Raw genomic sequence first — 12,450 nt, 5'->3', positions numbered from 1 at the left:
ATCAGACCGCTCCGGATCTGATAGTATGGTTTCATAATATTCTCTCTCTTTCACACCCTCTCTCTACACCCCCCCTTTCTCTTACTCACTGTGTTTCATAATCTCTCACGAAGAGTCCCAAAAACCAGTGGAGATACGATCAGCCCCCGTGCGCTGACACACCAACTAGATCTCACAGTCTCACGTCAGAATTAGACGTTCATCCGTGTTTCTCAAACTTCAAATTTCAACGTTGTGAAGTGTTTAAGTTTATGGCATTTTTCTCCCAAATGGTTCATGTAAGTGTTAAGGTTTGGGATAGGCTTAAAACAAAAATCACAAAACAACTTTCTATCACTGGGTTCAAACTTACAACATTTGGAATCAGAGGTAGATGCTTACATCCATCCGCCATCCCCGTCCATTCCGCCATAGAAAAACCTTAAATCTACTTGAAGGTAACATCATCTCCCAACGTCCTCAGACAGGGATGGACGCCTAATACTGACTTGTACCACAGGTGACCTGGCTGGACATACTGCAGGCTGTTTGGAGTAGAGATGTACTTCTTTACTCCAGATGGAACACAGAGGGAGGTATAATACACCTGGAGATACAGCATGTACCCCCCACACACACAAGATAATACATCCGGAGACATGACTGGTATCAGAACCCAAATCTCTAGCTGCCAGGATAAAGAATAAAGCACTGATTGTTCAATGAAACACACCTGTTCACACACGCACACGCGCACGCACACACACACACACACACACACACACACACACACACACACACACACACACACACACACACACACACACACACACACACACACACACACACACACACACACACACACACACACACACACACCTGTTCACTGTAGCAGCTTTGAAGAAACAGATCAAAGTGTCTACCCTAATGACAGCACTTAAAAGAACACAGACTCTTTCTTCACTTCTCCAATACCTCTACGTGGGGATAGCTGGGGTGGTCCGGGGTGGGGATAGCTGGGGTGTTCCGGAGGTGAGGATAGCTGGGGTGGTCCAGAGGTGGGGATAGCTGGGGTGGTCCGGAGGTGGGGATAGCTGGGGTGGTCCGGAGGTGGGGATAGCTGGGGTGTTCCGGAGGTGAGGGTAGCTGGGGTGGTCCGGAGGTGGGTATAGCTGGGGTGTTCCGGAGGTGAGGATAGCTGGGGTGTTCCGGAGGTGAGGATAGCTGGGGTGTTCCGGAGGTGAGGATAGCTGGGGTGGTCCGGAGGTGAGGATAGCTGGGGGGTGGTCAGGAGGTGGAGATAGCTGGGGGTGGTCAGGAGGTAAGGATAGCTGGGGGGTGGTCAGGAGGTGGGGATAGCTGGGGGTGGTCAGGAGGTGAGGATAGCTGGGGGGTGGTCACGAGGTGAGGATAGCTGGGGGGTGGTCAGGAGGTGGGGATAGCTGGGGGTGGTCAGGAGGTGAGGATAGCTGGGGGGTGGTCAGGAGGTGGGGATAGCTGGGGGGTGGTCAGGAGGTGGGGATAGCTGGGGGTGGTCAGGACGTGGGGATAGCTGGGGGTGGTCAGGAGGTGGGGATAGCTGGGGGTGGTCAGGAGGTGGGGATAGCTGGGGGTGGTCAGGGGGGTGGGGATAGCTAGGGGGTGGTCAGGAGGTGGGGATAGCTGGGGGTGGTCAGGAGGTGGGGATAGCTGGGGGTGGTCAGGAGGTGGGGATAGCTGGGGGTGGTCAGGGGTGGGGATAGCTAGGGGGTGGTCAGGAGGTGGGGATAGCTGGGGGGGGTGGTCAGGAGGTGGGGATAGCTGGGGGGTGGTCAGGAGGTGGGGATAGCTGGGGGGTGGTCAGGGGTGGGGATAGCTGGGGGGTGGTCAGGACGTGGGGATAGCTGGGGGGTGGTCAGGAGGTGGGGATAGCTGGGGGTGGTCAGGAGGTGGGGATAGCTGGGGGTGGTCAGGGGGTGGGGATAGCTGGGGGTGCTTAGTTCTATGTAAAAAAAAAAGATGGATATTTTTCTTCATATCTAAGCATATCTCTTGAGCTGTCTGTATCCTTTTGACTGGTGTTTTTTTTAAAGAAACAAATTATACTTCTCTGCTAAAATCTGGGTAAAACATGGAAAGGAATGTGAGTCTTATTCAGTACATTTAGTTATTGCTTGCTTTTCTAAAGTCTACCAATCTTGCCAGCAGGAATGCCAGCTAAGATAGTTAGACAATCTACTCGAACTTGATTGATAGCCTGATATGTCTTCTTGGTAGCTAGTTATGAGATTGGGAGATGGGGAACCTATCTGGGCTAGCTAAAGCCAACCTTATAAAATAGCTATAAGTGGCTAGTAGCATTACAGAGAAACAACATGTATTAATATAATATATATATATATATATATATATATATATATATATATATATATTAAGCAGGACAAATATGGCTAGTAGCATTACAGAGCTAGTAGCATTACAGAGAAACAACAACATATATATATATATATATATATGTATTATATATATATATATATATATATATTAAGCAGGACAAATCTGAAGGGGCATGTGCCCTGTGCGCCCTTAGGGCATGCCTCTGCCTCTTCTTCATTTCCTTTTATGTCCCATTTCATCATGCAACTATACCGAGCTCCCTTGTGTACACTGAACTTAAAATATGTGTAATTATTTTATTTTAATCAATGGAATCTCTCCGTTTGGCTCCTGACTTCACACTGAGCCGCACATCAATCACACAGATTCGGAGAGGAGGGTAGGGATGAATTCAGACTGGGGTATTTTCACTGCTAGAAGAGTCTGAGTTAAGGTGCTCTCAATTGCTTGCTTTGTGGTGAATGCAGTGATCAGTCTGCTTCTACCAGGCTGTGAATGTGCAACAGTCTCTATATTGCATTGGAAAATACAAACAAAATGACATTCATTGACGTTATTACCTCAATTGACTGGTGGTTGACAACATCACAGTCCTGCCTTGCACCTTAGAGGGAAACAAAGTGATCAACTGCAGTTCATTGTTCAGATATGCAGTAATATAAAACTGGGATTATCATAAAGGATTTGACTTTCTTTTACTTGTTCAAGTTTCTACTATGATCTGTTAGTCTTCAACTCGTTGTCATGGTTCCACCTGTCACCTGGGATCTACCTAACCACATCACAGTTAAGAGTTTTGAATGTTTATGTATTCAGATCATATATACTGTTAATTCTCTCTAGCCTAACCCTAACAGTAACCCTAACCCTAACACTAACCCTAACACTAACCCTAACCCTAACACTAACCCTAACAGTAACCCTAACCCTAACACTAACCCTAACCCTAACACTAACCCTAACAGTAACCCTAACCCTAACCCTAACACTAACCCTAACAGTAACCCTAACCCTAACACTAACCCTAACACTAACCCTAACCCTAACACTAACCCTAACCCTAACCCTAACCCTAACACTAACCCTAACCCTAACCCTAACCCTAACCCTAACCCTAACACTAACCCTAACAGTAACCCTAACCCTAACCCTAACACTAACCCTAACCCTAACCCTAACACTAACCCTAACCCTAACACTAACCCTAACAGTAACCCTAACCCTAACCTAACCCTAACCCTAACCCTAACACTAACCCTAACCCTAACACTAACCCTAACCCTAACACTAACCCTAACCCTAACACTAACACTAACACTAACACTAACCCTAACACTAACCCAAGGGAGATGAGCTGGCACAGCAATACATAAAGAGAGCCAAGCTGATGACTTACTGTGCCATAACCGACTACAAAAATAGGAAATTGCTACATCTGGCGGATGTTGGTAAAACTGCAGACACAAAATGTATATTTTCATTTCTTTTGTCAAATACAGCCAATCATTTTCAAACGAAACATAATTTCACTATATATACCAGTTATATCAGACAGTCAGTGTACCATACAGTGGAGCCAGCTCTCTCTGTGTGTCTGTGTGTGTGTGTGTGTGTGTGTGTGTGTGTGTGTGTGTGTGTGTGTGTGTGTGTGTGTGTGTGTGTGTGTGTGTGTGTGTGTGTGTGTGTGTGTGTGTGTGTGTGTGTGTGTGTGTGTCAGTAGATTGATAAGTGAGGAAGGGAGAATCAACCCACTCATATAATATCCCTCAACTCCTTATCACTAAAGACACACGTAATTTCACACAGCATTGGACTCCGAATCAGAGAATAAGCACAATTAGGAATGTGCTGGGTTGAAATAGAGCTCGGAATTTAGCACAGTTACAGAGTTCAAGAAGAGAGAGAAGGTGTGTTTATCAAAGCTCTACATGTTGTGGATGGATGCAGCCAAACTCAATGCATAGAGCTGAGTCTCTGTGTTGCGAGGAACACATGCCAACAATCAACTCAATGAGATGTGTTATTTGCAGAAAAAGTTACAATTTTCAATGTGTTTAAAGTCAATTAAGCGATGTAAATATGAGTCCCAGGATAAATGCACCACTTTATCTGGCCACCCAGATGTGTGGGGTCACCACACACAGACTCAAACACACAACCTGACCCCAGATCTGTTTTTACTTTAATCAACTCCTCTAGTCAGGCTGCAGTTAAGGTACATACAGATCTGGCACCAGGCTTCCAAAGACATTCACACTGCTTTAGCAATACCCTGGATTGTATTCACTAAGCAACAGATAGAAGTAGACTGAAACAGGGAGGGACTACCTGAACTTTTCCAATAAGCAAAGTTTGTTTTTATTTTCTGTTGCAAAGTGTTTCGCTACGGTTTTCCCTAAGGAATACAACCCAGGGCGGTTCAGTAAGACCCTCAGCATTTAGCTACACATTCTTCAGTTTAAAGACTTGAATAATTAGGCGTTTAAAAATAATTAGGCGTTAAATACCATAGATGATTGGTCTAATGTGTTATGGTTTCTTATGAAATGACATCGGTTCATTTGTTCTAAGACCGCCAGCTTGAAGAAAAGCCTCGGAGGGGGAGGGGCCGACTTCAAAGTTCCCAAACATTATTACAATAATAATACACCTAGCTATTAGCTGACCTAACTGGTTAAATACATCTAGCTATTAGTTAACCTAACTGGTTAAATACATCTAGCTATTAACTGACCTACTGGTTAAATACACCTAGCTATTAACTGACCTACTGGTTAAATACACCTAGCTATTAACTGACCTACTGGTTAAATACACCTAGCTATTAACTGGTTAAATACACCTAGCTATTAACTGACCTACTGGTTAAATACACCTAGCTATTAACTGACCTACTGGTTAAATACACCTAGCTATTAACTGACCTACCAGTTAAATACATCTAGCTATTAACTGGTTAAATACACCTAGCTATTAACTGACCTACCAGTTAAATACATCTAGCTATTAACTGGTTAAATACACCTAGCTATTAACTGACCTACTGGTTAAATACACCTAGCTATTAACTGACCTACTGGTTAAATACACCTAGCTATTAACTGACCTACTGGTTAAATACACCTAGCTATTAACTGGTTAAATACACCTAGCTATTAACTGACCTACTGGTTAAATACACCTAGCTATTAACTGACCTACTGGTTAAATACACCTAGCTATTAACTGACCTACTGGTTAAATACATCTAGCTATTAACTGACCTACTGGTTAAATACACCTAGCTATTAACTGACCTACTGGTTAAATACACCTAGCTATTAACTGACCTACTGGTTAAATACATCTAGCTATTAACTGACCTACTGGTTAAATACACCCAGCTATTAACTGACCTACTGGTTAAATACACCTAGCTATTAACTGACCTAACTTGGGGCAGCAGGGTAGCCTAGTGGTTAGAGTGGAGGGGCGGCAGGGTAGCCTAGTGGTTAGAGTGGGGGGCGGCAGGGTAGCCTAGTGGTTAGAGTGGAGGGGCGGCAGGGTAGCCTAGTGGTTAGAGTGGAGGGGCGGCAGGGTAGCCTAGTGGTTAGAGTGGAGGGCGGCAGGGTAGCCTAGTGGTTAGAGTGGAGGGGCGGCAGGGTAGCCTAGTGGTTAGAGTGGAGGGCGGCAGGGTAGCCTAGTGGTTAGAGTGGAGGGGCGGCAGGGTAGCCTAGTGGTTAGAGTGGAGGGGCGGCAGGGTAGCCTAGTGGTTAGAGTGGAGGGGCGGCAGGGTAGCCTAGTGGTTAGAGTGGAGGGGCGGCAGGGTAGCCTAGTGGTTAGAGTGGAGGGGTGGCAGGGTAGCCTAGTGGTTAGAGTGGAGGGGTGGCAGGGTAGCCTAGTGGTTAGAGCGTTGGACTAGTAACCGGAAGGTTGTAAGTTCCCAGAACCGGGTATAACAGGGCTTGAATCTTACTCACTCTAAAAAAGTATTAGAACTGTTACCCCCTAAATGAGGTGAATTAGCCTGTACTACACATGTTTTAAAGCTCCAGGTACATAGGTAAAGATCCTATCAAACAATCAGATCGATACGTGATTAAACAATCCACTTCCATATGAAATTGTGGAGAATTTGTTCTTTGTATTTACCAGACATTGTAGAAGCATAATAAAATGAATTGAAAATAGAAGAGATGTTGAAGGTAAACTCGCATATCAAGACAAGAACAGCAAATAACATTTTATTTTCAACATCAGATCACAAAATATTTACACTTGTAGATACATTTCATAAAATATATATTATATTACATTTATTTAATAAATATGTTATTATAGAGCTAATCTAGTATTTTGGGAGTGATCAGACACATGGTGGATCAGTATCCTACGAAACGATCCAACAAACTTTGGCAAATACAGCACAGGTCAGGAGGTCAGGGCTATAGAATAAATGAACAATGACACTGCAATGGAGCTTGTGCTATGGGTGTTGGAACTATGGGGTGTTCTGATGCGCTAGGCTCTTCCGTAACAAACCAGGGAACACAAGCTACCGTATAACTATGCACACTTCCACATCTGTTGAATATATCAAAGTTGGTCCAGCACAATATATTCAAGGCATCCCTGAGAGTTAGGGTATAATTTGAAATCTTGTTGTGAGGTTCATCGCATTCGCACGCCACACACACACACACACACACACACACACACACAAACCTTTCAGGACAGGTGGAACAGTCCGTACCCTATAGGTGAGGTGTACACCCCCAGATGTGGTTCTGTTTTTAACAGAGGGGTGCGTCTGAAGGGGAACCCCTGTCCTCCGTACATCCCTGAGACCCACCCACCCAGACCCCCTAGACCACCCAGACTGACACAGAGGGGAAACGGCAGCGAGGAGAACCCCGGGTGATAGAACCCCGGCTTGGATCCAACACCTGCGGCGGACATCTTGAGTTTCTCCACCTCTGCCTCCTGCAGTCTCTTGGCTTTAGCCCGTCGATTCTGGAACCAGATCTTTACCTGGGTCTCTGAGAGAGACAGGGAGGAGGAGAACTCAGCCCGCTCAGCGATGGACAGGTACTGTTTCTGATGGAACTTCCTCTCCAGGGACAGGAGCTGGGAGGTGGTGAAGGGGGTCCGGGGCTTCCTGTTGATCTTGTGTTTCCTTAAGGAGGGACTGAGCTGGTCTGGAGGGAGGGAGGGAGAGATGTATCATTAAAGGCATAATGAGTGTTTGTGGTATTTGTCAACATCCATTAGCCTAAATATGTCACTAATAGACAGAAAGAGAACATGAATCAAAATACACTGTACAAAACATTAAGAACACCTGCTCTTTCCATGAAATACTGTAGACTGACCAGGTGAATCCAGGTGAAAGCTATCACCCCTTATTGAAGTCACTTGTTAAATCCACTTCAATCAGTGTAGCTGAAGGGGAGGAGGCAGGTTAAAGAAGGATGTTTAAGCCTTGAGACAATTGAGACATGGATTGTGTATGTGTGCTATTCAGAGTGTGAATGGGCAAGACAAGAGATTTAAGAGCCTTTGAAGGGTATGGTAGTAGGTGCCGGGTGCACCGGATTGTGTCAAGAACTGTAAAGCTGCTGGGATTTTCACACTCAGCAGATTCCTGTATGTATCAAGAATGATCCACCACCCAAAAAACATCCAGTTAACTTGACACAACAGTGTCATTGGAGTCAACATCCCTGTGGAATGCTTTGGACACCTTGTAGAGTGTGTGGACTGATGAATTGAGGCTGTTCTGAGGGCACAAAGGGGGGATGGAACTCAATATTAGGAAGGTGTTCCTAATGTTTGGTATACTCAGTGTATATACACAAATACATACATTTAGCCTTCTCCCCTGATGATATGCAGTGTTTTGAATGGTTATAAAGAACTGATATTGATCTGTAGACAGAGTACAATAGTTTTATAGTATTCTAACTCAGAAAGTTATTTTCTCCACATAGGCTACAACTTCTAAAATACATTAGTAAACATACATAATGGATATTTCCCAATTGATCAGCATGGGACAAAAAGTTACCAGGCCATAGGCTTTTCAATAACCCTTCTACATAATAACGTTGAGCACTTACTGAGCACTGGAGCCAAATTGGACGCAAAGTCCCCTGGTTCCGAAGTCTCTGATTTAACTGTCGAAGAAGACGGGTCAAAGTTGTGAGGAAATTCTTCTGTACTAGACGCCTCTCTGGACACCGATATACAGTAATTCCCCAGGGGAGAGATTATCGTACCGCTGTGGCGTCTCCCTCGGTCGCCAGGAGTTATTCTATCCAACATGATCGCATCCACACTGAAAGGTAAAGGTGATTCGGGTCTTTTGTGCTCCTTGAGCTGCGTCGGTGGTCGAGGAGTGCCCTCATAGGTTGAAAATCCATCTGTCGAATCTACTCGAGAATCCATGCTTCTTATTATGCCAAAATAAGATGTTGACGAACACATTCAATTTGTCCTAAAGGTAATAATAATATGCGCATCTCAACTGTTATCCGCGGAGAGGACAACAACTTCTCAACTTCTGAAGTCTGTGTCTAAACTCATGAGAACACTTGTTTATAGCACTGGGACTTTCAACCAATTCAAACCCTGACAAAACTATAGAAGAGGAAGGAGACCTGTGATTGGCCTGTGAGTTTCGGGGATTTGGGTGTGGTCCTGGGTCTTGAGGTTAAAGACACCCTCGAGACAGACTACACTCAGGGTAAACACGAGGTCGAGTAAATACGAGCCTAATTTACAGCTAATTGCGTGAGAATGAGAAGGAGAGGGAGGAGGAGGAGGTGGATGGAAAATTGATGAGAACTATTTTTCAATTGTTGCTCCCTCAAAGAAGGCTATTCCAAAAATATGTAGATTAAGCCTGCTTTACCCCGTTTTCCCAGAATAAAAATATATAATTTACATTTTAAGAATTAATATTTTGAAAAATATTCTACATTCAACAAATGATGGGCATTAATCTAATACGATGAAAAATATTACATTTAATAAAATACTCTATCAGTGCAGTACATAGACTGCAGGTTGGCTGACAACATCATGAAATTGATGCACATGCATCCATGGGGCTGAAGGCCTTGTGTTGTTATGATTCTGAACGGTCAGATAGCTAGCAACAATGACAAGAAGCTGTCACGTGGGGAATCGTAGATGACTCGTTTCAGCTTGTTATTGATACCATGTCTTGTTTTGACGCTTGTCACGTATGCTAATACAGGTCAAATTCACTAGCAGGCTAACCAACAAGTGTAACAATATTTTTGAGAGACAACAAATGCTCATTTTGCAAATCTATTTATGTTTTCAATAAACATTTGGAGAAGAAATATAGTTTACATGTTGTCAACATTCCATTCACTCTAAGCCAACCATCTGTTTTGCCCCAAAGTTGTGCATGCGTCAGTTTTGTTCCCAAACAACCCTCCCGTCTACTCATCAATAGAAACAAGGCAACAGTAAACATGTCATCCCCCACAAATGCTGCAGTGCCCTGTTGGGCCAATTGAGATATGGCGTGTGACTAACACATTTCTGTTTATTACTAAACTCCCGCCTTGGGGCCAATCAGTGTACTCTTGTAAATGCCAGATCTCTATGGAAAGATGCATCATTTATCCAAGTTTCGTCCAAATTGGGCTAGTGCTGTCTGAGATATCACATGTGATGAACGTACGGACAGAGACAGAGCCACAGTCCCCTCCCCAGTTTCATTGTGGGAGACAATCATGGGAGTGTTTTTGCCAAGGTTATCCCAGTGCAGACTAGTCCAGTGCTGCTGATAGGGGGGCTGATTCTAGTGGTATCTTAGAGGCCTTCTACTGTATCTCCCTCTCTGCTATTAGCTTGATTTTGTGTGTGTGTGTGTGTGTGTGTGTGCGCGTGTGCGCGCGCTTGCGTGCGTGCCTCTGTGTGTGTGTGTGTGTGTGTAGGCCTATGTGTCATCACAACTTGTCTCTGGGCGTCGGTCGGTGGCAGAAAGATGAAAGCGGATCAGAGAGACAACTTAACTGTTGTGTTACCACATCTCTGGCACCATGGAGCCCTGAGTCTCTCTACTCATGTTGAAACTCGCTATGACCTCAAATACCACTTTGGTAGTTAATCACAATGGTAATCAATAAGAATTATGTCAGTCAGCTAGGGTCCCAAATGGCACCCTATTCCCTATGCAGTGCACTACTTTTGCTCAAGGCCGATAGGGCTTTGGTCAAAAGTAGTGCACTATATAGGGAATAGGATGCTATTTGGGACGCACCCCGTTTGTTTTTCTACTTCAAACCTCATCTCAGCGTACTCACTCCACTGTGAGAGCGAGGCATTTGGAGAGGGCTGATGGTTGGAGGCAGGCAGGTTAGTAAATGACTGTCATTACATAGTTGTTATTAACACCTTGTAATTAGGCGTGTGGAATCCGGCTCCTTTAAGCAGGATTTAAGGGTAATGAAGGTAAATTACTACCTTCCTGAGGTGTGTGGCGCCCGCTCACAATAACCTCAGTCTATCGTCTCACAGACTGAGCAGAGCTGTCAGGCTGGGGAGTGTGTTGGTGCGTGGGACTATTTGAAGCTCAGATATACACTACATGTCCAAAAGTATGTGTACACATGCTCATCGAACATCTCTTTCCAAAATCATGGACATTAATATAGAGTTGGTCCCCCTTTGCTGCTATAACAGCCTCCACTCCTCTGGGAAGGCTTTCCACTAGGTGTTGGAACATTGCTGCTGGGACTTGCTCCCATTCAGCCACAAGAGTATTAGTTAGGTCGGCAACCAATGTTGGGTGATTACGCCTGGCTCGCAGTCGTCAAACCAATTCATCCCAAAAGGGTTCGATGGGGTTGAGGTCAGGGCTCTTTGCAGGCCAGTCAAGTTCTTCCGCAGCGATCTCGACAAACGATTTCTGTATGGACCTCACCTTGTGCACAGGGGCATTGTCATGCTGGAACAGGAAAGGGCCTTCCCCAAACTGTTGCTACAAAGTTGGAAGCACAGAATCATCTAGAATGTCATTGTATGCTGTAGCATTAAGATTTCCCTTCACTGGAAGTTCACTTCACCATGAAAAACAGACCCAGACCATTATTCCTCCTCCATCAAACTTCACAGTTGGCACTATGCATTGGGGCAGTTAACGTTCTCCTGGCATCCGCCAAACCCAGATTTGTATGTCGGCCTGCCAGATGGTGAAGCGTGATTTATCACTCCAGAGAACGTGTTTCCACTGCTCCAGAGTCCAATGGCGGCGAGATTTACACCAACAAACTGACGTGTTGGAAAGGTGGCATCCTATGACTGTGCCACGTTGAAAGTCACTGAACTCTTTAGTACGGGCCAATGTTTGTCTATGGAGATTGCATGGCCGTTTGCTCAATTTTATACACCTGTCATCAACGAATCCACTAATTGGAAGGGGTGTCCACATGCTTTTGGCCATGTATTGTACCTGTAGGCCTTGCCCCAGTACATAATAATAATAATAATAATAATAAATATCATCTGTCATCCAAAACAAAGTGTCTCTGTCCTGTAGAGATCAAGGACGCTATTCAAACAAACGCATAATATGGAAAATCTAGGAATGATGTGTGACTTTCGCCACTAAGGCCTTTTTATTGCCTTACCTCCCTAATCTTACTACATTTGCACACACTGTATATAGATTTTCCTATTGTGTTATTGACTGTATGTTTGTTTATCCCATATGTAACTCTGTGTTTGTGTTGCACTGCTTTGCTTTATCTTGGTCAAGTTGCAGTTGTAAATGAGAACTTGTTCTCAACTGGCCTACCTGGTTAAATAAAGGTGAAATAAACTGCACACACACACACACACACACACACACACACACACACACACACACACACACACACACACACACACACACACACACACACACACACACACACACACACACACACACACACACACACACACACACACACACACACACAAGCGAGAGAGAGAATCATGAAGGCCTAATGATGCAGGGGGAGCGAGGGGCTGACACCACAACACTAATGCTCAACTGATTACAGAGCACAGTCCAGACACACTGGAGGCACTTACGTG

General features: G+C 44.7%; 1 protein-coding gene across 2 annotated transcripts; it reads right to left on the bottom strand.

The window, feature by feature from the left end:
• Positions 1-817: 817 nt before the first annotated feature.
• Positions 818-8,953, bottom strand: LOC112257062 (homeobox protein MSH-D). Of its 2 annotated transcripts, XM_042325990.1 has the most exons (3): positions 8,454-8,953; positions 7,026-7,532; positions 818-858 (listed from the first exon to the last, which is right to left on the bottom strand). In XM_042325990.1, exons 1-2 carry the CDS (start codon positions 8,818-8,820, stop codon positions 7,063-7,065), a joined length of 837 nt encoding a protein of 278 aa, XP_042181924.1. In that variant the 5' UTR covers positions 8,821-8,953; the 3' UTR covers positions 818-858; positions 7,026-7,062. The 2 variants fall into 2 exon arrangements, with proteins under 2 accessions (XP_042181924.1, XP_024286410.2); XM_024430642.2 differs by lacking the exon at positions 818-858 and having other exon boundaries at positions 6,563-7,532.
• Positions 8,954-12,450: the final 3,497 nt, after the last annotated feature.

Source organism: Oncorhynchus tshawytscha, linkage group LG08 (genome assembly GCF_018296145.1).
Source record: "Oncorhynchus tshawytscha isolate Ot180627B linkage group LG08, Otsh_v2.0, whole genome shotgun sequence".
Taxonomy (NCBI): Eukaryota; Metazoa; Chordata; class Actinopteri; order Salmoniformes; family Salmonidae; genus Oncorhynchus; species Oncorhynchus tshawytscha.
The sequence above is the reverse complement of the archived record's forward strand: the minus strand, read 5'-3'. Positions and strand labels throughout refer to the sequence as shown.

What these genes read in the sequence shown, in the direction of transcription:
- LOC112257062 (XM_042325990.1), bottom strand. Translation starts at nt 8,820, where the DNA reads ATGTGTTCGTCAACATCTTATTTTGGCATAATAAGAAGCATGGATTCT. An exon ending in CAATTTGGCTCCAGTGCTCA is followed by an intron (nt 7,533 to 8,453) that starts GTAAGTGCTCAA and finishes CCCTCCCTCCAG; the next exon opens with ACCAGCTCAGTCCCTCCTTA.